Source organism: Theropithecus gelada, chromosome 5 (genome assembly GCF_003255815.1).
Source record: "Theropithecus gelada isolate Dixy chromosome 5, Tgel_1.0, whole genome shotgun sequence".
Lineage (NCBI taxonomy): Eukaryota > Metazoa > Chordata > Mammalia > Primates > Cercopithecidae > Theropithecus > Theropithecus gelada.
Genome location: NC_037672.1, coordinates 47,205,143 through 47,230,421, shown reverse-complemented (window position 1 = coordinate 47,230,421; position 25,279 = coordinate 47,205,143). Strand labels below are relative to the sequence as shown.

Below are 25,279 nucleotides of genomic sequence, written 5' to 3'. Positions count from 1 at the left end.
ATTTGCAGAATTGTAAGTGTTCAGGGAGCAGAAGTCTTTCATTGTCAGGGCTGAGATTGTACAGAGGCAGGTTACTGACGTTGCTTAGAGTACGCTTTGAGTACTTGAGTACACTTATACCACATTTTTAGAACCTGGTAAAAGCTATAGATCCTCTCTCCAGAAAAGTACCTGTGTGCATATATATGCAACAGTGTGCATGCATTTATGGACTGACTGTGCTATCTGTGGCCCCACCTCTAGAGCAAGTATTAGTAGTCATCACCATTGCTTATTAACAGTAGGACACAGACAAAATATAGTTTGATATTGAGAGAGGGAAATGGTTTCTAAAAAGATAGTCCAGTTGGCATTCTGGGGTTTCCTGAGGAGACCCTTGCTAACTTAGTGAGAGGGGTACCCAAAAGACCAGATACATTTTATCTTGTATGAGAGTAATCATAAAATGTGTCAGAGACATTTTATCTTGATTTTTACTTTTGTGTGATAGTAATCTTTAAAAGTATAAATATAGTATAATACCAAATTTATTTTTTCCATTAAAATATATTTTTCCATTAAAATATATTTCCATTATAATATATGTTAGTACATCATATTTTAAATTTTGGTTTACAAACTCTAAGTTAAAGAATTTTGCTTAGGAAAATATTAAAAATTTTCTTCTAAATATGGAATTCTGGAAGGAAGGACACTCGTTACTCTCTCTACATGTCCAGGTCCTTTAAAGGAGTCCTGACAGAGGAATTCTATAAAATAAACAATTGCTCGTAACTAAGGCCTTTCCAGAAATACTCCTTTCCTGCCATTTCAGAATCTGTATATTAGTATACCATTTTTTGGTAAGACTTTAGCCAAAAACTGTTTAACTTAAACATCGATAATTAAACCTGTGATGTACAGTTGTCTTCTTTAAAATGTAAACATGTAATTAGAATAAGTTACTCTCAAAAGTACTCTTCAAGCAGAGTTTTTCTTTTGAAAATAGACTTAAAATTCCCAAGTGTTCTTAATCTGTATCTGAGCTTTATTTGTTGTAATAGTTAAACAAATGTGGGAAAGGAATGTAAACTCAAGATAAATCAGGTTGCTGACACTGAGAGTTAGCTTTTCTTCCTTTTCTTTTTCCTCATTAGCTCCATCTTGAAAATAAACTTTTGCTCTATTAGTGTATTTGTCTCTATTTTCAGTTTTTGAAAAAATGAAACAAAAATCTTGGTATTCTTAAGATAGAAGTCAGATCAATTTATTATTTCATTTCAGTCCCTGTTTATTTGGCAGATTAGTTAAAATAACCATATTTTAATATCAGTATCTGTGGTATCAGCCCAGGGTATTTATGGACTTACACCAATTTCCTCATTAGAATTATTTAGAAAACATTTAAATTTTATTTAGGATTTAGGTACACCTTAAACAATTTAGATTCAGAAAAAACATTTGAATCATGAGTTCAGAAATAAAATAGCAATCTAAGTAACAATGCCGTACTATATTAATACATTAATCATTAATTTTAGAAATGTGTTGCTAGTGATTATTGATAATATTTTATTCCCATATATAAAATAATATGGCCAGTGACTTTTAATCCTTTCTTTTTTTTTTTTTTTTTTTTTTTGAGATGGAGTCTTGCTCTTTCACCAGGCTGGAGAGCAGTGGCGCGATCTCAGCTCACTGCAACCTCCGGGTTCAAGTGATTCTCCTGCCTCAGCCTCCCAAATAGCTGAGACTTCAGGCATGCGCCACCATGCCCAGCTAATTTTTGTATTTTTAGTAGAGACGGGGTTTCACCATATTGTCCAGGATGCTCTCCATCTCTTGACCTCGTGATCCATCCACCTCAGCCTCCCAAAGTGCTAGGATTACAGGCAGGAGCCAACGCGCCCAGCCAATCCTTTCATCTTTAGTACAATGTTTGTTTTTTTACAGAGACGAGGTCTTGCTGTGTTGCCCAGGCTGGTCTCGAACTCCTGGGCTCAAGCAGTCCTTCTGCCTTGGCCTCCTAAAGTGCTAGGATTACAGGCATGAACTACTGTGCCAGCCAATACCACATGTTTATGTGTTCTCTTTAAATAGTAGCTAATCGTTAAAATTAGGGAAAAAATGTTTGGTTTTTAGACGATTGGGCATCATATATTCAGATATGTGATTGTCTAGATAAACCCTAATAGTCTTCCATTACAACATTAAATGGTTCAATTAAATTCTGTCTTCAGAGGAAATTGAACTTCAGATCAATTCTGGATTTAAGCATAAATGGAAAAACTGCCTTAGTAATAACTTAGATTTCTATGAATTCTTTATAGTCTACTCCAAGCCCTTTGTAACTAAAGTACTGTTTAAGATTTAAACATCTTAGGCCTCTGAAAGAGAATGTATACAAACCTCTGTGCAAAAGATATCAAAAACTGAAATTTATTTAGCTTGTATGATACTTACCCTGTGGGAACTTTAAGAAGTATTGTGTGTTTTTAAAACTGAACTGAGGAAGCAAGATTTTGTCTGGGGTCAATACCCTGCCCCCAGATGATCCACAGTACATCCAAGAAGCAAATTTCTGAGTGCAGATGAAGGATGCTTATTTAGTAAATGTACTTATAGCTAATTTTATTATCACCAAACCAGATATTACAGGATGTAGAAGTAAGAATCTCTTTTATTTCCTGAGCATATACTCTGTGCTGGGCACTGCGCTAAGTAATTTGTATGTATTATCTCATCTCTTATTTAATTATTAACGGTAACCTTGGGATAAAGGTGGTATTTTTATACCATTTTACAGGTGAGGAAATTTACCAAGTTTAAATAATTTACCTACAGTCACAGTAAAGTCCCCAACCTCAGGTACTTTATAATGTAGAGGAGGAGACAAGATGCATAAAGAAGTGACTATTAATAGTAATTTTAAAACAACTATTACAAATCAGTGTAAAATTATATGCCATGCAGGTAACAAATGTCCAAAATTAAAAGGAGTGTCTCTACTGCTGGAGGCTTGAATAATTAAACAAAATAATGTATGTTAATTTGAACACAGTGCATGATGCATATTATATTTACTTCTATTATTATTATGGATAAGATGTGGATGGGTGTAGAGAGAGAGTAGGAAGAGTCACCTCGTATGTAGAATCTGGAAAAAAAATGTAGAATTGTGGACAGACAGTAGGGGTGGCCAGAATATAGTTTGTATAGCATAGTGATACAATCTAGACTGGTAGATTGTAGTTTTATCTTAGAAGGCTTTGTGTGTCATGCTGAAACATAACTGAGCCTCCCACAGGCTAAATGGCTAAATTCGTTCTGCAGCATTCCATCCTCTGCTTAAGTAGCTTCTGGTGACAGGGCTCTCACAGAAAGCCTCATTAGGCACAGATTTTTTTCCTTTGGAAGATTTTTTATATTAGGAAGCACCTTTTATTGAAGCAAATCTATCTCACTGTAGATTTCACTCCTTGAAATTAGGCAAACAATGTAGTCACATAGAGTGAATCTGCATGTCAGACATTTGAGGATGGCTGTCATGCTTCTCTAGGTTTTTTCATAACCTGGGCTACTATTACCAGTTCCTTCACCCAAACTATATTAAGCTTGACACTGAATTCCTCTCTTTTAAGTCAGTTTGTCTGGCAGCTCTCCTGGAATTAAATTTTAATTCTTTCAGATGACTACACATTAAATGGTGATGGATTGGGTTTTGTTCTTTCCAGACTATATATTTTTGTTTCATCGATAATTCCTAGCATTGCTTGGTCATAATTTTTTTTTCTTAGAACCATGATTATATACATTATTAATTAGTTTTAAAAATCAAATCTGCAAGAGTAATTTAATCCTAGAATGAAAATGACCTATATATAAGTATTTCAAAAATCATTTATTTGTGATGAGTAAAAATGTTGAAAATAAGGCTTACTTTTATTTTTTAATACGGTAATTATCCTTTTCATACGTTAAGGTTATATTCTGTGCCTTGGACTTTATGCATAATTATCATATTTAAGTCTCATAGAAATCTTATGAGCAAAATGTTACTCTCACTTAAAGTATAGGTAACTGAGGCTTAGAGAAGTAAAATAATTTGTAAAAGATGCTCATAACCACTATACTATAATGTTCGAACCCTGATTCCATTAATGCTTTTTGTTGTGTTGCCTTTACTGATGATCATGTTCAATATTCCCATGAGGGAGGCAGTCTTTGACTTTTTATTTATGATCAAGATTATTAAAGTGCTTAAAGTTTTTTATTATATAGCGTGTTTTATTATCAAGCAGGTTTTAGTTTTTTTAATTAAACTGATCAAAAATAATAAAAGCTGATGGCTCTATGACGCTTGATTTAAGAGAACAAGAATAGGGAGCAATATTTCAAGAAAATCATTCGTATAGTTTTTCAAAACTGTTTAGTGTCAGAGGTGCCCCAAGACTACTCCCAGGTTTATTGTTTCACTAGAAGGACTTACAGGGCTCAGCGTACAGTTGCACTCATGACTAAAATTTATTATAGCAAAAGAATACAAAGCAAGATCAGCAAAGGAAAAAGGTGCATGGGACCAAATCTGGAGGAAATGAGGCTCAAGTTTCCAAGAGGCCTCTCCCAGTAGAGTCACATAGGGAGTGCACAATTCCTCCAGCAGCAAGTGTGGCAAGACATGCCAAGCGTTGCTGCCATAGAAGCTCAGTAGAGACCACATACCCAAGGTTTCTTAAGGGCTTATTACATAGGCACCTCGTGGTGAGTTTCTACCAAGATTCTAGACTCTCAAAAGGAAAGCAGATGTTCAACATCAACCGTATTGTTTATCCAAACAGTTAAGGCACAGAGAGCTACTCTTAGCATTTAGAGAAACTTTTTGTTTTTTTTTTTAGATGGAGTCTCACTCTGTTGCCCAGGCTGGAGTGCAGTGGCATGACCTCGGCTCACTGCAAGTTCCGCCTCCCTGGTTCAAGCGACTCTCCTGCCTCAGCCTCCTAGTAGCTGGGACTACAGGCGTCCACCACCACACCCAGCTAATTTTTTTGTATTTTTAGTAGAGACGGGGTTTCACCGTGTTAGCCAGGATGGTCTCAATCTCCTGACCTCGTGATCCTCCAGCCTTGGCCTCCCAAAGTGCTGGGATTACAGGTGTGAGCCACCGCTCCCAGCCAGCATTTAGAGAAACTTTTATGTCACTGTTGGCCACAGCTTACCAGCTAAGTTCCTAGATGCCAGTCAAGGGCCAATTTTGCAACTAAGTCTTCTATGGATGGGCAGTCTGGGGCTTACTATGTTAGGTTTTACATAAGATTTAAGAGTTACTGGGGAAATTATAAACTACTGTTCACTTGATAATATGGACAATATTTAATTTGAAATTTATTTTTATTAAAATAATTTCTACTTAATTAAGGGTATTTTATTGAATTTGTTAATATATTACCCTGTCTTTATCAGTCTGTTCCTCCAGCTATTGATTTCAGGTATTGAAATAATTTGAATTTCTGTGTATGGAATTTTTTAAGCAACCAGCATTGAAAAGTTAAGTAGTAGAAAGGTTTTTTTTGTTTGTTTGTTTTTTGTGTTTTTTTTTTTTTGTTTTGAGATGGAGTTTCGCTCTGTCAATGACACGATCTCAGCTCACTGCAGCCTCCGCCTCCCAGGTTCAAGCCGTTCTCCTGCCTCAACCTCCCAGGTAGCTGGGACTACAGGCGTCCGCCACCATGCCCAGCTAATTTTTGTAGTTTTAGTAGAGATAGGTGATCTGCCAGACCCGGCTTCACAAAGTGCTGAGATTATAGGTGTGAGCCACCACGCCCAGCCTGAAAGTATTACTTTTAAGTATTATTATTATACTTTACTTGATAGAAATAACCACTGCTATATATTATACCAAAGCATATATTTTATAATTTAGGCTACCTATAATTATTATTTTTTGGAAATGATGTTATATATAATTATAAATAACAAATGACTTGGTAATAAAGGCCATATGATCTTCAAAACCAAACTGGAACTAGCATAGATAAGCCCTCCTGTTTAAACAGGTAACTCTGGTTGAAAGAAGGTAATGGCAGTCGTCTCTTTTTTCCCTTTATTATGAATGCATAACACTGGATGTTCTGTTAGGCAAGGGATGTTGTTTCTTGTTTCTTGTTTTGTGGCCAGTGCATAGCACAACCAACATTTGGCATATAATAGGTGCTTAAATATTTATGAACGAGTGAGTATGTGAGTAGAAGGAGTAACTGGCCTGGGCATGGTGGCTCACACCTGTAATCCCAGTGCTTTGGGAGGCTGAAGTGGGATGATTGCTTGAGGCCAGGAGTTGAAGACCAGCCTGAGGAACATAGTGAGACCCCTGTATCTAAAAAAAAAAAAAGAAGAAGAAGAAGAAGAAGCGTAACTGGGAAGGGGTAAGGTATCAGGGAAACTTTTATCATTTAAAAGATTAATTGTGTAAATTTTCAATAGTCTAATTTCTCGTGGTAGACCTTTTAGAATTTTCAAAGCATAAAACAAATGCAATCTGACTCCCTTTTCTTTTTTTCTGTTTTAAAGAGAGGCAGTCCTTCAGTCATGACTTTAAAGATTTTCTTTTCTAAAACATCGATTAACCAATGGATTTTGATTGATTCATGGATTTTGAAAAGAAAGGATTGTTGCTAAGTTATGTTGCTACCACTTCACCAAAGATGTTTATTTCCTTTACAGTAACTCTCAGGAGCCTTCTCCACAGTTGACTTCCTCAGTAGCTTCCACACGGAACATGCCCGAAAGCCTGGACAGCCCAGCCTCCGGCAGACCAGGAGTAGCCAGCCTCACAACTGCAGCTGCCTTCAAGCCTGTAGGATCCACCGGTGTCATCAAGTCACCAAGCTGGCAACGGCCAAACCAAGCAGGTAGCCCAAAAAAATCTCTTACTTCTTGCTTTTCATAATGAGTGTCATTATGAAAATGTGTTCTGGGATATATGGTAGAATTCACTGGTAAAACCCATTCTCAATAATCTAAGATTTAGAAAGGACTGTCAAGATTAACTATAGCTATTTTTCTCTCTGAGACATCTCATAAACATTCTTTGTGTGTATTTGATACAGTTGCATTTGCTATTCATAATTGTAGGATTGGGCATTTCCTTGTTTCCCAGAATACTCAGGAAACATGTGTTGAATTGTAAATTTGGGTCTTATTTAATAACAAAATATATTGTTGTAAGGTTATGCTTGGAAATACAACATTTTAGTTTTGATGATACGTACAAATAACCACAGAAACATTATTGCCATCAAACAATTACTGAAGAAAGCACCTTCCAATTCTTGTTCTCACAATTTATGTAGCATAGGGGAAGAAGGACACAGCACTAGAAAGAGCATTTGAGCAGCAGGATGGAACATCTTGGCCTCAGTCTGGAAACCTGAGTTGTCATTGACTTCTACAGATTAACGGCTTTAAATAAAGTCACATAGCCTCTTTGATACCCTCAGTTTTCTGATCTACAAAATGAAGAAAGACTAGCCAGGTGCAGTGGCTCAGACCTGTACTCCCAGGACTTTGGGACGCCAAGGCGGGCGGATCACGAGGTCAGGAGATCGAGACCATTCTGGCTAACATGGTGAAACCCCATCTCTACTAAAAGTACAAAAAAAATTAGCTGGGTGTGGTGGTGGGCGCCTGTAGTCCCAGCTACTCAGGAGGCTGAGGCAGGAGAATCACTTGAACCCACGAGGCAAAGGTTGCAGTGAGCCGAGTTCACGCCACTGCACTCTAGCCTGGGTGGCGAGTAAGACTCCGTCTCAAAAAAAAAAAAAAAAAAAGAAGTAAGAAATATTTCTGTTGTGTTGGAAAGAGGACAGGCCGTGGCATATGAGTTAGACTATTTTAGAGGAAAGACTTTTATTACTTCTAAAAACTTAAAGTATTTAGTCTAATATTATTAGTCTCTGAGATTTCTGGACTATTAACTGACTTAGCATAACCTATTCTCTTGGGGAAAAAATGCCAAGCTCAGCCCCATACATTTTTGAGTTATTTCTATTTATTTAAAGCCTATGTATGATGATGAAGATTTTCTGTAATTATTTTGTGCATTTGAATACAGAAAGTAATTTTCAGAAAAATGCTATTGGTATGGTAATTGGAAGCTAACAGGAGAATGTTTTGTAAAAAGCAACGAAAAGACTAAATTTCTGAGGTAGAAACTGAAGAGAAGGCGCAAAGTATATGGACAGTGGAGGACAGAAAGTTTATATACGGCTTTTGGAAGTTCAGAAGTTTATGGTTAAAATACTGCTCTGCCTCTTAAGTGGAAAGAAAAAATTCATTTCTTTTGAACTCTTGGCGAATATAGAGTACAGCAAAATTACCACAAGAGGGCGATGGAGTGCTTTCTCCAAGCCTAATTAAATTTGTGAGAATAATCAAAGTAGGCCAATATTAGCAAATATAATAATGAGTCACATGGTTAGTATTTAAAACATTATGCTTTTTCTAGAAAATATAAATGAATTTTATATGAGCAAAACTACAACAGTATAAAACATTATACATTATATAACATTATAAAGCAAAATTATAAAAAGATTGTTTTCCTGTTGTGAAGTCACAGTTGAATTACATCATAATTCTTAGCTCAATTTTGAAAATATTTACTGAGCTCTTATTTATCTTGCTCCAGGTGCTATAAGCAGGCATTTTATCAGTTATTATGTTGTGGCAAAGTTAACTTATTTTGTACTATTTTGGACAATTTAAAAATAAATACAAAATTCCCAGCCACTCAAATTCTGCTGCCCAACACAATGGAATACCATAGTTTGAAGGCAATAACAACAAAATCATCTCAGAATGTACTGTTAGTCTTAGATAAATAGTTTCAAAAGCTTCCTGATGCAAATGAAAAAGTCTTGATTTAGAAGATGATAGCAGATTCATCATGTGTTCATGCGTTCCTGTTTAAGTTATGGATACCAGCTTAGGTAAATTTGGTTCATTAGATACAAATATATGTATAAAATATTACTATCTTACAAATGTAATGAAATGTTTTTCAAAAATTCAGTCATAAAGTCATGAAGAGCCTTTGTATGTTAGAACACATCAGTTTTCTAATTTTAGTTTAATCATATACAAAATGAGAATGATTAATTCATTAGAATATAAGCAATGCTTTGAAAGATCTGGACCCATTGTTAATTGAGCCAGCTTTCTGACTGGTGGTGGCCCCCCAAAATAGAAATGCCTACCCTTTGCGGGTATGAATTTCAGAAGGTTAGCATTTTTGTGAGCCTTTTCCCTCTCTCCCTCCCTCCTTTTCACCCTTCCCTCCTTTCTTCCCTCCCTCCCTCACTGTCGCCCAGGCTGGAGTACAGTGGCGGGATCTCAGCTCACTGCAACCTCCGGCCCCCTGGGTTCAAGCAATTCTCCTGCCTCAGCCTCCTGAGTAGCTGGGGCTACAGGCGCCTGCCACCACACCCAGCTAATTTTTGTATTTTTAGTAGAGACGGGGTTTCACCATGTTGGCCAGGCTCAATCTCCTGACCTCATGATCCACCCACCCTGGCCTTCCAAAGTACCGGGATTACAGGCATGAGCCACCACGCCTGGCCTCCATTTCTTTAACTATTAAAATAAAGACCTTAAAAACTTCTCCTATAGCATTCTTGTGAAATCAAATGATATAACTAGGCTGCAGATACTTAGAGGATACTCAGAGGTTAACTTTCTATGCCTTTATTCCTTTTCTTAATGGCATTAATAACTTACATTGTTACCGTCCAAAAACTGGTTCTCATATGACATCCCTGCTTGAAAATGTTTGGGGCTGTCTGCTGCCCACAGTCAAAATGCTTAGCTTCTTAACAGAACTTTTGGTCCCCTTGCAATCTCAGGCCAACCTTCTCCTCCAGCTTCATTTTATAATACTGTTCCCCATAGTCCACTCACACTGAAGTTCATGAGTTCATATCATTCCTTGGCACACACTTTTCTGCCTTGTACAAGCTGCTCCTTTGGTTTGAAATGCTTTTCCATCCCTTCTACTCCTGACAAACTTCTCTTTATCCTTTAAGACCAGTTGTTCCCCCTTTGTGAAGCTTTCTTGAGCCCTCTTGTTACCTGTTCTTTTTCAATGCTCCTACAAAATTTCAATAGTCTTTATTATAGCATTCATCTTGTTCATTTTAATTGTTTACATAGGTGTCTTTTATGACTGTTTTTAGATTCCTTTGAGGACAGGGACCAACTCATACTGATCTCTGTTTTATGGCACCTAAACAATGCCTGGCACAGTTTATAGGCCCTCAGTAAATGTCCCCGAGAAAGTGAGTGGGTAGAGAAGTCAGTTGTCTTATTTAGGACATCATACGATCTGAAGGATGCAGAATTCATCTGCCAAGATATTGTTCTGTCCTCTTACCAAACTTGAAATTCCCACAACAGTCATTGAAAAGGTGGGAGCACTGTCTGCCAAAGGCTGCTATTAGAAAACAAACATGTTGCTAAGGAAAAGGGAGCTCCACTCTCCTTGAAGCATTTAACTCTCTTCAGAATTAAGATTGTAAACATGAGCAGTACTATAACTAGTAATACATTATTTATTTTCAGAAATTAAAAAATAATAATAGTTGTAAAGCCCTATGATAGGAATTTTTTTTTTCTCAAAAGTATGAGAGCTGGGCACTGTGGCTCACACTTGTAATCCCAATACTGTGGGAGGTTAAGGCAGGAGGATTGCTTGAGGTCAGGAGTTTGAGACCAGCCTGGGCAACATAGTGGGACTCCCATTTCCACAAATTAAAAAAAAAAAAAAAGTTGGCTGGGCATGTTGGTGCACGCCCATGGTCTCAGCCACTCGGCAGACTGAGATAGGAAGATCTCTTGAGCCTAGGAGGCAAAGGATGCAGTGAGCCAGGATTGTGCCACCGCACTCCAACCTGGGTGACAGAGCTGGACCCCCATCTAAAAAAATGTGATAATTTACTGCATATAAGGAACCAAGCAGTGGAATACAGAGGAAATATTAGGAATGTGGGATCGCCTATTTTGTCATTGTGGACGAATTAACTCGGATGCAAAGCACCAGTATATAATATAGAAATTATCAAAAAGGTACAAAGAAGAGTCAAATCAGACTGTGAGTCCCAGGTCAGGGGCATGGAGGTGTGGATCAGTGGAAAGGGAAGAAAAAGACTTAAAGTTCTGAGGATACAATCTTGAGGTAAAGTATGTGTTTGTTTATAATGAAGTCCTATTTTATGCAGGAATAATATTTTAATGTTTGTGCCTAAAACAAAATCGCATGTAGTCAACGACGCTTGAACATTTTTAGGAAGAGGCCAATTTGTAGAGGGAGCAACATAGGCGAAAACTGAGAGAATTTGGCTTCGGGTAGGAAAGGCAAGTAGTTCGGTATGTTCAAGACTGTCTAGTGGCCCAGAGAGAAGATTGGGTGAATTAATGGGGGCTTTGAATGTAAGAGTGTGGACCTGATGCTGAAAGGAAACTATTAAAAGATTTATAGGCCGAAAGTGGCAAAATCAGACTTGCATTATTAAAAGATTATTATAGCATTAATGTGTTTAAAAGATCATCATGACTTCATTGTAGAGATTAAGATTGCAGTCCTGGAGACCATTTAAGAAGTTATTCAGGTAATCCAATCTGGAGATATGATAATGAATATTGCACTGGGCAGTGGCAGTGGCAGTGTTTTGGAGACAATTCCCTGGACAGGGTGACTGCAGGGTATTTATACTTTAACCTAACTGGGCTGCTGGTTTTAACCATTGCCCTCCCTGGGAGCTTGACTCCCTATAGAGTACCTATGTATCTTCTGTTAAAACACCAGTGGAGTATTATATTCAGTTTATAGCATATTAGAATGCTACCTTCATACTTTCTTTAATTATGTGTACACACAACTCCCAGTTGAGGCCTGTTTACTCTCATGTCCCTGGTGTTGACAAGAAATTAGTGGATTTCTTCTTATTATTAAAGGTGTCCATGGAGGCAGGCATTCTACTGAGGAAAATAAAAGCGTATATTGATATTAGTTGATATGATATTATGGCGACATACTCAAGGCAGTAGTGTTTTATCATTTAATATTAGACTTTTTTTTTTTTTTTTGAGACAGAGTCTCGCTCTGTCCCCCAGGCTGGAGTGCAGTGGCTCAATCCCGGCTTGCTGCAAGCTCCGCCTCCCGGGTTCATGCCATTCTCCTGCCTCAGCCTCCCAAGTAGCTGGGACTACAGGCGCCCGCCCACATGCCCGGCTAATTTTTTTTGTATTTTTAGTAGAGACAGGGTTTCACTGTGTTAGCCAGGATGGTCTCAATCTCCTGATCTCGTGATCTGTCCGCCTCGGCCTCCCGGAGTGATGGGATTATAGACGTAAACCACCACGCCTGGCCAATATTAGACATTCTTAACCTCTGATAGTCTGTATTGAACAGATACCAATTTCCCTACAGTCTTGTTAAGGCACCATTCCCTTTATGTGAATTAGGTGATAGTATGTAAGCTTTATCTTAGTGATTTGCTTTTCTCTATGAAACAGTTTGGATATGTAGTAAAGACAAAGGCTCTTAATTGACAAGAATGTAAAAACAAAAGTTTATTCTTTTTTAGAATACAAGTTGTTTTGTGTTTTGAAGAAGCATGATACAAGTAAGCTATAAATATAAAAGTTGTGACCATTTGAAGGTCTTTTGGGGACAGTGTAAATTTCTTTTGATCTAACGAAAAGGGGGAAAAACACAAACTTGCTTTTCAAAATAAATAGTTAGTTAATTTTTGCTTCTGTTGTACCTCATCTGAGGGGTTCTCCCCATCCCTATTTGAGGATTGGGAACTCATGAATACAATGGGTGGCCTAAAAGAAACAAACCTTTGACATTTCACAGTAGAATGATGACTATCATTGATTAGTAGTAATCATTGTTTTTATAATACTTTCAGTTGTAACAGATATTTTTATAAGAATGCACAATAAGGTAATGTCATTAAAATTTAAAATGTAAATGGGCATTATTTATCTAATGAGGTAACAGCCTCTGAGAAAAGTCAGAAGAATTGTTTACAGTTCTGTAGTGACTTGAACCCAGCTGTTTTGACTCTGAATACTGTATTTTCCTGAGTCACAAGACAATATCAGTGAACATATTTAAGGAGGACTATATCTGTTAGGGATGGGATAGAAAGGATTCTTGCCTTGGATAATAGGGCGCTTCAAGTGACTGGCAACTGCTAAGATCTGTTTCAAGTAACATTTTCTTTGCATCTAAACTCCATTTCTGAAATTTAGATCATTTGGCTAAGATTCTAGTTAATATGCTTTTTTTTTGTTTTTGATCATACCCTGCTTCTGGTATGTGCTACATTTAGCAATAAAGAAAAGCTTATTTACTTCATTATGGACTGAGCTTTGGAGAGATCTGATATGTTGTTTTGGTGTTTTTTTATTTTTTTTTTTGAGAAAGACTCAAATATATTTGTGAGATTTGATTAGATCAAAGACTGAATGATGTGCATCTCAGTTATAAGTGGATATAAATTCTATCTTTTATTTGAAGTCTAAGGGAGATAGGGGTGAGAAAGGAAATTACTGTTTCTACAACCATCCCAAATTTCATTGTAGGCTTTGCACTACAGTAATAAATCGAGATAACTAGATTTGCTTAGCTAAGATGGATAGATTTATTGGTTCCATTTTAAAATTTTTATATGAATAAGTAAACTGCTACCAGTTGCGTGTATTTCATCTCTTCTAATAATGTTTTATTGCCATCTGCTCCCCTGCATTTTGACATCATTAAACTAAACATCCCACTTGCCATAAAGCCCTGACTGGAGCTGTCCATTGTCAAAACTGGGGTGTGAAACATGTAAATATGCCCATCTCCTTACATAACAAGTAGATTTTTGTTTCTGATTCTCGGGAAAAAATAAAAGTTACAACCATTAATTGCCTGTTTTCTTTTCTTCTAATTGTTCCTTCATTGAAATTTATTTCCGTGTTAGAAGCTTTCCAGTGCTGATGCAAGGCCTCATCTGTGAAAGCTATTCTTTCTCCCCTTTTTCTTCTCATTCTGAGACTAAAATATTAAACCTTTTATAAGGCAGACATCTATATTTGTTCATATATGCTTTTCATAAAGAATTGTTATTATTAATTGATGCATATGGTCTAAACCAAGGTTTGGCAAACAGTGTTCCTTGGTCACATCTGGCCCACCACTGATTTTTGTGAATGAAGTTTTGTTGGAAAACAGCTATGGTACAGTTGTTTATATATTGTTTATGGCTGATTTCATGCCACAGTGGCAGAGGTGAATAGTTGCAAGAGTCTGTAAGGCCCATGAAGCCTAAAATATTTACTCTCTGGCTCTTTACGGAAAAAGTTTTGTTAACCCTGGTTTTCAAACGCATGAATAAGAATAATGATACTTGATAATTCCGCATAGTAGTTGCAGACTTTATTGACAGCCATCAACACCCTTGGTAGCACTAGTCCTGAGATACTATGATTGCCTATTTGCTTGTCTGTAGTGCCTTTAAGAAGATAAACTCTTTCTGGGCAGATATCTTATCCTTAAATGTATCTTCCACACCAGAAGACTTCTTACATCTAAAACGTTGTATGTACTAAGTAGTTGTTGAATGAGTGGATGTTTTATTTTTTAACTATGTAAGATCTTATGTCAGAGTGTAATAATAATTGACACTTATAAAGCATTTCTTACTGATTCAAGGAAGTGTAAGTAAACCCTTTTACTACTTTATTTAATCCTCTCACCTTTTGAGGTAGTTATTATTGCTGTTTTACAAATGAGGTAACTTAAGACCCAGAATGCTGACATATCTAACATCACAGCTAGAAAGCCCAGAACTAGGAGCCTGTGTATCTTGAAATTTAGATTTTATGCTAGATGTGCTTCTTCTTCCACCATAAAATAGCTGACCTACCAACTCTGCTTTTAAAAGATACTAAATTAAAACATAACTTTGAAAAATGATAAAGTATCATTTATTTTGGAGACCTAATGACTTTAATTGAGAGATATCTTAGGGAATTAGTGATAGTAATAGAAATGTAAGGTGTATCCCAGTTTTTATATTTTGCCATAATTTGTATTCATCATTAGAGATGTTGTGGATATTGACATGGAGAAATCTTAAAATTTCTCTCTTTTTTTTTTTCCTGCTTCATTTTTTCCCCCTACATGATTAGAACTCTATTTATATGGTCAACTTAAACCATAGGTACCTTTCTCCTTCATTTCTGAAATTAGGCTGCTTTCTCATTTATATCAATGGTTGAAAATTGGTGGGAAAATGGTAAAAGCCAAACCCATTTAGCTTTCATGTGACTTTGGAAGTAAGACATGTCAGAACTCTAGACATAATATGAGTATAAAATGATTTTAATGTATGTCCTTATGGTTTTCTCATCCAAATATGAGCAAAATTGTACAAATTTAATATTTTAAATATATTCTAAGCTTACAAAGTCTATATGAGTTTACCATTGATCTTTAGTATTCCTGAGGTCATGAATTATTTCTCAGTTTTGTTTTTGTTTTTTTAAAAATATTTTAATTTTATTCTTTATTTCTTTTTTTTTTTTTTAAGAAAATGAAACACATTGGCCTCCTACAATAAAAGCATAGACTTGTCTTCCCACTCTAAGTGGAAAATGGAACAGTGATATTAAGACGATTTAGAAAATTCTGGGCCAGGCACAGTGGTCCATGCCTGTAATCCCAGCACTTTGGCAGGCCGAGACCGGCGGATCATTAGGTCAGGAGATTGAGACCATTCTGGCTAACATGGTGAAACCTGGTCTCTACTAAAAATACAAAAATAAGCTGGGCGTGGCGCATGCCTGTAGTCCCAGCTACTTGGGAGGCTGAGGCAGGAGGATTGCTTGAACCCGGGAGGCGGAGGTCGCAGTGAGCCGAGGTCGTGCCACTGCACTGAGCAAGACTTAGTTTCAAAAAAAAAAAGACAGAAAATTCTGTGTACATTGTGATAAATAATTTGTTGACTTCATTGAATGCTGGTAGAACCAGATATGTTAAGATCTCATATCTTTATCTTCAAGGTACATACTGGGTCTCTTTTACTTGTGTCTCTGACCAAATGGAAGTTTTCTATATAAGATCAACTAGGACAAAAAGGCAAGTCGATGTGTACTGAATTTTGATTATGTGTGGTATAAGAAATTAAAAAGAGAACTGAACATAATCCAAGTCCCCACACTCACTTTAATTAAGATATTGTAGATCCAGCTTAATCTGGGTTCTTAAAGTTGAAAGGCTGGTTCGCTAATGGAAGAAGCTAGCCTCCTGAAGCCTCCTGAAGATGTGGACATATTTGATACTTAGCCTTGGTTGCACCTGTTCCAGTGCTTTCTAGTGTGCATACCAGCATTCTCCACTGCTTAGAGAAATGGTAATAGTTTAATCTGTCCAATTTGCTTTTAATCACTGAGTAAAAAAAAAAAAAGTCCTTGATTTCATTTTTTAAAAATTGCACAAACGTCTCCAGAATGTGCTTTCCTCTGATCCCAGATCTTGGCTTAACTTTCTCCATTTCTGTTGGATATGATTTCATGCCTGGATTATGAAGAGTAGACTGTTGTTTAGGCTTTCAACATAAGGAGCTTGACAGACAAAATGCACATATTCTATGCTTCTCTTGGCCACCATCTGTTTGAGATGGCTGGGGAAGGGGCAGAGAAGAAAGCACTTGCTGCACACAATAGTATGCAAGCATGTTGCCGTGACTGCTACCCAATTTAGTATGTGTAAAATTGCTACCATACCATTGAGAACATATTTCCTGAGATGTTGAATTATAATACTTTATCTCCCCAAGAGTGCCACTTTGATGTAGCCCAGTTATTTATACAAGCACAACATTAGCCTCAGTGTTTATAACAAGAACATCTCTTGCAGTTGAGCCAGTTGTTTTTCACACCAGAAAATCTCACGTATGATCTCTGCCTTGTTGGGGCTGTCAACATTTGTCTTTTATCAGGGGGACTATTAGTATCCATTGATTTTTTTTTTTTTTTTTTTTGAGACGGAATCTCCCTCTGTCACTCAGGCTAGAGTCCAGTGGTGCGATCTGGGCTCACTGCAACCTCTGCCTCCTGGGTTCAAGCGATTCTCCTGCCTCAGCCTTCTGGTAGCTAGGATTACAGATGCACACCACCACGTCCGGCTAATTTTTGTATTTTTTCATAGACATAGAGTTTTGCCATGTTGTCCAGGCTGGTCTCAAACTCCTGACCCCAAGTGATATGCCCACCTCAGCCTACCAAAGTGCTGGGATAATAGGTGTGAGCTACTGCGCCCAACCTAGTATCCATTGATATTTTCAGTATCAGCCTTTCTTCTGATTTAATGAGAATGAAGTATTATAGGATTTTTAAAATAAGGAATCAAAAAGTATTTTATGGTTATTCGTAGATTTGTCCCCATAACTTTCTTTGCTGCTTTACCTTAATCCAAATGTAGTAGTTGAAGTATTCACACCGATATGAAGTTTATACAATAAAATAGATTTAGTACTTTAAGGCTGTTTGTCCTTAGCAAAAGTATTACATCTGTAATTATGTTTCTCGTTCTGTTGCCCAGGCTGAGGTGCAGTGATGTGATCACAGCCCACTGCAACCTTGAGCTCCTGGACTCAAGTTATCCTCCTGCCTCACACCCCTGAGTAGCTAGGACTATAGGTGCATGCCACCATGCCAAAGTTTTTTTTTTGTTTTTTTTTTTTTTTTTGGTAGAGATGGGGGTCTCACTGTGTTGCTGGTCTCAAACTCCAAGCTTCAAGTGAGCCTCCTGCCTCACTTTCCCAAAGTGCAGGGATTGCAGATGTGAGCCACCACACCTGGCCACATTTCTCTTCTAAAGCAATTTATATAAATTATCCTAAATGTTTCTCAAAACGTGAAGAATGCAGCCTTTTATCCATATGTTTTATTTCAGGAACTTTGCAGCCATTAATTATAATGGCTAAAAACTTTGGGCAGTCAGGTTTATGGAAATAAGTAGTATTTCTCTAAGAAACTCGTATTTTACAGAATACATGAAGGGCTTAAAAGTGATAATCTAAGCTGTTAGAGACTTCAAGGAAAATTTAAAAATAACGCGTTCATACATTTTTCCTACATTTGTCCTAGCAGGCTCGGTAAGGAAATTAAAATAGCAGAAATAAATCACCTCAACTATCACTATCCCCTCCCCCAAACTGGTCCAGAAGTGAGTACTACCAGATTTAGATAACATTTAAGGAGCTCTGACTTCATATTTTAATGGATCAAGACATTAACTGGCAAAGAGCTTAGCACACAGTAGGTACATAATAATTATTGATGAATTAATGCATAAGGACATAGTGTTTGGAGTCAAATAGACATGGTTTTGGATCTCGTATTCTCTGCTCCCCTCCACTGGCTTCCATGACATACTCTCCTGGTTTTTCTCCTGCCTCTCTATCAGTCCCTAAGGTATTTGTGTTACTGGCTTTCTGCCTACGGAGCTCTTCTGTTTTTATGCTGTACTTTCCCTGAAATAGTCTCGTTCACCCCCACAGACTCAAATGTCGTCAATATGTTGGTGACTCTTGAATCAATTCTTCTAGCTTAGGTACTTCTCCTGAGTTCTCATATTCAATAAATGATCTGTACTGGATGGACCACAGGCGCCTCCAACTTGAACATACATGTGCTGTCCTCCACTGTGAATACATGCTTAGCGTAGCATCTGCCTCATTACAGGCTCTTAGCATAAACTTGTGAGTGAAAGGTATCTATAGGTAAAGTCAGCATTTTTCCACCTTTCTAGCAGTTATCCCACTATAACATAATTGACTGTTTACTGGCTTATAACCCTCTTTAAACTCAGTAAGGGCAGAAACCATGTTTGTCTTGTTCATATTGGTAGAGCCAGTGCATTGTTTGGTATATAGTAGTTGTTCAGAAAACATTTGCCTTATTTCATGATTCTGCATGTTTTGGGCAAGTTAGTTATCCTTTCAGAGGTTTATATTCTTGATCTGTTAAATAGTTGACAGTACCTTGAAATGTTGTAAAGATGAAACAATTCAGTTATTCACTTTTCAAAACTTTTTACTATAGAAAAATATTCAAATATATGTATCTGCACTCCAGCCTGGGCCACAGAGTGAGACCTTGTCTCTAAAAAAAAAAAAATTAAAGTAGAAACAAACTAAAAAATTACTGTGTTGGGAGATGTGTGGTAGGCAGAATAATGCCCCCTCTACAGATGTCCATGAACACAGAACTTGTGACTATGTTATGTTATATGGCAAAAACGAATTAAGTTTGCAAATGGAGTTAAGATTGCTTATCAATTGACCTTAAAAATGGGGAGATTATCCTAGTTTGACCCAGTGTGATCACAAGGGCCTTCAAAAGTGGAAGAGCAGGGAGGCAGAAGAGAGGATCAGAGTGATACTAGGTGAAAACAATGCAACCCGTGCTTGCTGGCTTTGAAGATGGTGGAAGGGGCTTTGAACCAGAGAACTAGGTAGGCTTAGTTTCCCTAGAGCCTTCAGAAGGAAAAACAGTCCTACCAACACCTTGATTTTGACCCAGTTATATATGTGTAGGATAACTGTTAGGTTTAGGTAATAAACTTGTGTTGTTTTTAAGCCAGTAAGTTATTAGTAATTTGTTACAGTGGCAATAGAAAACTGATGATCAGATAATCAGAAAAAAATTGGAAATTGGGTGTTTTGTGATATTAGGGAATATTTTTAAGTGTGATAATGGTATTATGATTATGTTTTTTAAAAGAGTACTCTTTTAGAGATTATTTTACAGTATAGATTAAATGGCATATCTTGAATTTGCTTCATAATAGTTCAGAGATGGCAGGGGAGCAAGTGGGATATTAGGGAAACGTGACTAATTATGAAGCAATGATTAACAAAGCTTGATTTTTCCATTTATTAAGTTGTACTAGTTTTTCAAATAATGAATTGGTTCCTTAGCATCCTCTACACATAAGCAATGTGGATTTAAAAAAAAAAATCCTAGAATCATTGTAAACTCATAGATTTAGCTATATGTGAAGTATTTCAATCCATTGTAGTTCTTATTTTTATTTTTCTTAATGCTCAAACTGTCCCATCTACTTATTCAAGTTATTTTGATGCAACTCTGTGAGTCTTGAACATTTTCCTTGCTTTCTAATTTGACAGGACATTCCAGACTCTCCTTATTCATTTTTTGCCCCAATCCTAGAATCAGCAATTTCCCTAAGACTTCTGGTTCCCTTTAGTAGAAAGACAATAATTCTGGTGCAGGAGTCATTTTTTCTCTGAATAAAGACTTATTGAGCAATATGCCAGGGAATGCTGGGTGCTAGGGATAGAGCAATGAACAAAATAGATGGTGTCCCTGACCTCAAGGTATGAGAAGACAGAATAAACAATAAAAAGAATATAACATGAGTGCTGTAGATAAAGAGAAACTGCTGAGGAATATAGGAACTGCTGCTTTGTGGGGAATGGGGTGCTGTTTTGTATAGGATGGTCCAGGAAAGGTACATTGATAATATGGCCTTTGAGTAGAGACCAGAAGGAAGTAAGGGAGCAAGCCATGTGAACAACTGGGGAAAAGATTTCCAGGCAGAGGGAACAGAAAGTACAAAGGCCCTGAATCAGAAGCACACTGGCCAGTACAGAGGAATAATCAGGAGGCCAGCGTGTCTAGGATATAATGGGCCAGGGATAGAGTGGCAGGAGATCAGGTCAGACAGATAGCAGAGGTCAGATTTTGAACAGAGGAGTATCTGTTCAAAACCCTCCAATTATATACTGACTTCATTTTTACTGACTTTTGTGTTGGTGGCAAGGGTAGAAGCAAGATCTATAGGCAGTCACTGCTCTAATCCAACCACGAAATGAAGATGGTGGCTTGAACCAAGATGTGCTATGGAGGTGGTGAGACGTCATTATGTGATGTGCTTTTTGTATTATTATGAGCAGTTCATCTCCGAACACCAAACTTTCTCTCCTACTGCTTATGTTTAGCAATACAGAAGCACTACTTCTAATAAGAGTAAGCTGCCTTAGAAGACACTAGCAACATCTGTTATTGTTTAAGTTTATTTTTTGGGATATCATCCCCCATTCCCAGCTGACTTATGTTAAGTTTTCAAGTATAGTTTGACAGAATGTAGTATTTTTTTCACATAGTGTATGTCGGTAGTAAGAATATTTTACTGGTAGTTGGATAATTTTATTTGAACCAAAGAATCAACTGATTAATTTCATGCCTATTCAGGTACAGTCTGGCCAGGTGCTTAATCTATGCATTATAATCCTCACTACTGTCTTTTAAGTGTGTCGGTTTAGAATTAACAGCCGTTATGAACAGGAACAGAGACCAAAAATATCAAATAACCCCCACTTTATTCTTAATCCAGTGAGAAAACATCTGTTTTCAAAAAATTCACACATGTACTACCAGGAACTTGATGGATTTTAATTAATATTTTCTCACTGGAAACTCTAGCAACTCTGTATATTGTGGATTAGGTATATTTTACTGGATTAACTTAACAAATTTTTATACTGTATGCTGAGAAAGTTTTCTAATATGTTGCTAGGTTTTCCAGTAAATTTATGTTTATTTATTTAATGATAATTATTGTAACCTTAGGTTTGACTATCATAGTGTTGAAAATCCAAAGAAAAGATTAAATATGAATGTTATCATTCTGAACCTTTAGAAGACTCATAAATAGCAATTCTGAAGTTAACAAAAGAGATTCTTACCAACACTATTGGTTTGGAGAGAAGCTAATGGATTTGAATTTCTAGTTTTCTGGTGGTGAAATGTATTTGGTACAAAAGAAAAAAAAAGTAATTTTTAAACAAACTCCCAGGGAGTAGAGATTAGCCATAAAAGAAGCCAATATTTAATGAAAGTTGCTCAAGTTTAAGGTTAAAAAGGAAATCTTGAGTCAAGAACCAATTTCCTCCTAATGTTCTCATTGTGACAGTTTCCTGACTTGCTTATTATTCAGTTCAAATAAGTCACAGTTTTTGTGACTTACATTCCTAGATTGTGAAATAGGGCTGATTCAATGCTCCTGTTTAATGTTATCATTAGAACTTAAAAGAAAAAAAAAACTGTATTACAAACAAGTAGATTGTCATCCTTAAGCTATCTCTAAAGAGGTGTATTTTTTTTTTTTTCTACATAGAAGTAGATGGTTTTTGCAATGGGTTCAATGCATTTGGAGCATTTTAGAGGCCAATGTACTACCCATGGAAGACTGGTTTTCTTTGTATGGTAGTGTAGTTCTCTACAAAATTATAATGGAAGCAGGGCTCATTTATGGTGCTTCCCCTCTCCCAAGACCTCACCCTCTTACACTTCCCTCTTCCCCATAAGCCAAGTGAGCAGAGACTAGGAGGCTGGCACTTGACTGCTCAAAGGTTGCCCATTCCTGTGCTAGAGCGGTGAGAAATTCAGTCTGAAGAAATGAAACATCACTTTATTCATACAGGAAATAACTGTGCCTTGGAAATGTTCAGGACTTGGTAATTAATAGAGCTTGTGTAGCTTTGTGTGCGGGCCAATGTGCTAGCAACGCAGAAACAAATGGAGGTGTGAGAATTTGTTTCATATCCAAAGTGGTTAAAATGGGGCAGTAACAGAAAGCAAGGCTTTTCTTCCCAAGAAAGGAATAGTGGTAGAGCTTAGAGCCTTTTTATGTGTGTTTGAGATACAGTCACATGTTTTACGTTTAAGAATGGCTTCTCATGCTAAATAAGTTAGTTCCCCATATACCTTCTCCTTGAGGCATGGGCCAGATGGATTATGTCCCATTTTACAATGACTGATGGAGAATTACCACACTCTTTTATTGCTAATAGTATCTCAGTGACTTAGTACTTTAGAGCTTATGCATAGATAATGTGATAAAATAAAGGCATGTGGTAGATGAAAGAGTTTGGCTTTCTTTGAGGTCCGATTTTCAGATTTTCCAATTGGTTACTTTCCCATTCTTTGAAATCCTGAACTTAATCCATATTTTTAAAGTATCCATCTCTATAGTCTTCTTTAAAAAGGCAAAAAAAAGAAAAAAGAGAGAGAGATTGGGAATATTCATTTTTTCATTTAATTTCATCATTTATTTGTAAGGTAATTTTTGGCTTGGATATAAAGAAGTATATAAAGTTTGTACTCATTTTTAAATAATTAATAATTAACTTAGGGAGGAAAAGATATTGACAGGATATTGATAAATAGCTGATAAATTATACATATGAGGGCTGTTACTTCTAGCTGGGGTGGTCAGAGAAGACTTGGGAGAAGAAAATGAAACTTGTGTGGGCCTTACAGAATGGGAAAACTATGAGTAGCAGTAGAAAAAGGGACACTTCCTTGGCTGAGGGTCACAGAGGCAATGTCTGGTGTGGCATGTTCAAGGGATAGTGAATAAGCTATAGCATAGTTTAAGAGCAGACTCTGGAGCCAGACAGCCCAAGTTCAAGACTTTTACTTGCTCTGTGACTTTGGGCAGATTTTTAAACTTCTCTTTGCCTCAGATTCCTCATAAATTTAAAAAGTGGTACTAATACCAAAATCATAGGGCTGTTTTAAGGATTTAAGAATAGTACCTTCAAGACCAGGCTCATGCCTGTGGTCCTAGCACTTTGGGAGACTGAGACGGGCAGATCACGAGGTCAGGAGTTCAAGACCAGCCTGGCCAACATGGTGAAACCCCATTTCTACTAAAAATACAAAAATTAGCCCAGCGTGGTGGCAGGCGCCTGTAATCCCAGCTACTTGGGAGGCTGAGGCAGGAGAATCGTTTGTACCCTGGAGGCAGAGCTTGTAGTGAGCAGAGATCATACCGTTGCACTCCAGACTGGGCAACAGGGCGAGACTCCGTCTCAAAATAAATAAATAAATAAATAAATACTAGTGCCTTCAAATAGGATTAAATAATTGCACAAGTTAGATATTAAATAACTCTAATTTAGTCTAAAGATGATGGCAGTGATATGTGGGGAAACAGCAAGGACAAGGTTTTACAGAAGATTAGAGTGGGCTTATTGAGGGACTCGACTTTCAGGACTACATATAGTTTGTAATGAGTTACAGAGGCTTTATTTTAGAAGCAGGAACATATGATCAGAGTAGTGTTTTTGGAAAAATAATCTAGCAGAATAGGTAGAAGAGGAGGCTGGCCGCAGAGAGTGGTTAGGAGACTTGCAATAGTCCAGATTTGAGGAATTCAAGACCAGAATTCAAAAGATAGAGGATGGGTTTGAATTAGAAAGGAAGGACAGACCTGAGAAAGAAACATTTTCTATCAAACAGTTGTTAGAGTCTAGGGAGTAACCCTTGGGGACATAGGAGGCCGAGTTCTGTGCCTGCGTGAGTGGGAGAATGCAAGCATCTAAGGAGTTCTTGGCAAGAGCTGGTCGTATGTACAAGAAGAAGAAATATATTTTACATGTCTTGAATTTAAAGATAATACTGGTGTTAGAGTTGAAAATGCCCTTGAGAATATGTATTTGGTGCTCCAGAAGAAATCAGGCCTGGATATAGAAATTAAAGATGCACAGAGGTAAGAGTTGGGCTGTTTTGGCAAATTAGGTAACAAGAAAGAAAGTAGTGTACTAAGTGAATATTACAACACTTTTCTTCCCCATTTCTATAAGAGAAAGTGTGGTTCTAAGAGAATGGAAGCGTGTTCCTAGTCCAGTTGACTTACTTGAAACATGGGCAATAGTAGAGCTCCCTGGCCTGAAAGTGCCGTTTCATAGATCAAGTGCCAGGCAGCGCACTGTAGAAGATGTGCGAAGTGTCTATAAACGCTGGGTTTCTGGATCTGTAATTGCACATTATTGCAAACAGGCTTTATTCTAGTGAGGGAGAATTATCATATCAATTATCCTAATTAATCTTTCCCAATTCCAACTACACTTTAATATACTGTCAATGTGTTTTTACATATATATGTATATTTATGTAAATACATTCATCTGTATAAATATACTCTTAATTTATATTATTTGTATGCTTTTCTTAAAAGCTGTTCCTTTTAGGCTACTTTCATGTGCACCTTTTCTCTTCCACTAGATTTTAATAGGCCGTGTGTTGGTTTCAATCCTCACTGTTTTCTCATTCATTCACTTCTGTATTGATTCCAGTTTATTTATTCATTCATTCGTTCTCTCCAGGCACTGTTAAGTTGCTAGGGTGCTGAATAAGACATAATTTCTGCCCT

The 25,279-nt window shown here is 37.0% G+C and overlaps 1 protein-coding gene across 6 annotated transcripts in view; it reads left to right on the top strand.

Moving 5' to 3' along the window:
* PDLIM5 (PDZ and LIM domain 5) overlaps positions 1 to 25,279 on the top strand; it is a 212,876-nt gene that overhangs the window by 157,961 nt on the left and 29,636 nt on the right. For all 6 annotated transcript variants that reach the window (XM_025384628.1, XM_025384629.1, XM_025384626.1 and 3 more), the window contains one exon: positions 6,700 to 6,887. In XM_025384628.1, the coding sequence (XP_025240413.1) occupies positions 6,700 to 6,887 (188 nt within the window). The remainder of the gene's footprint in view (positions 1 to 6,699; positions 6,888 to 25,279) is intronic.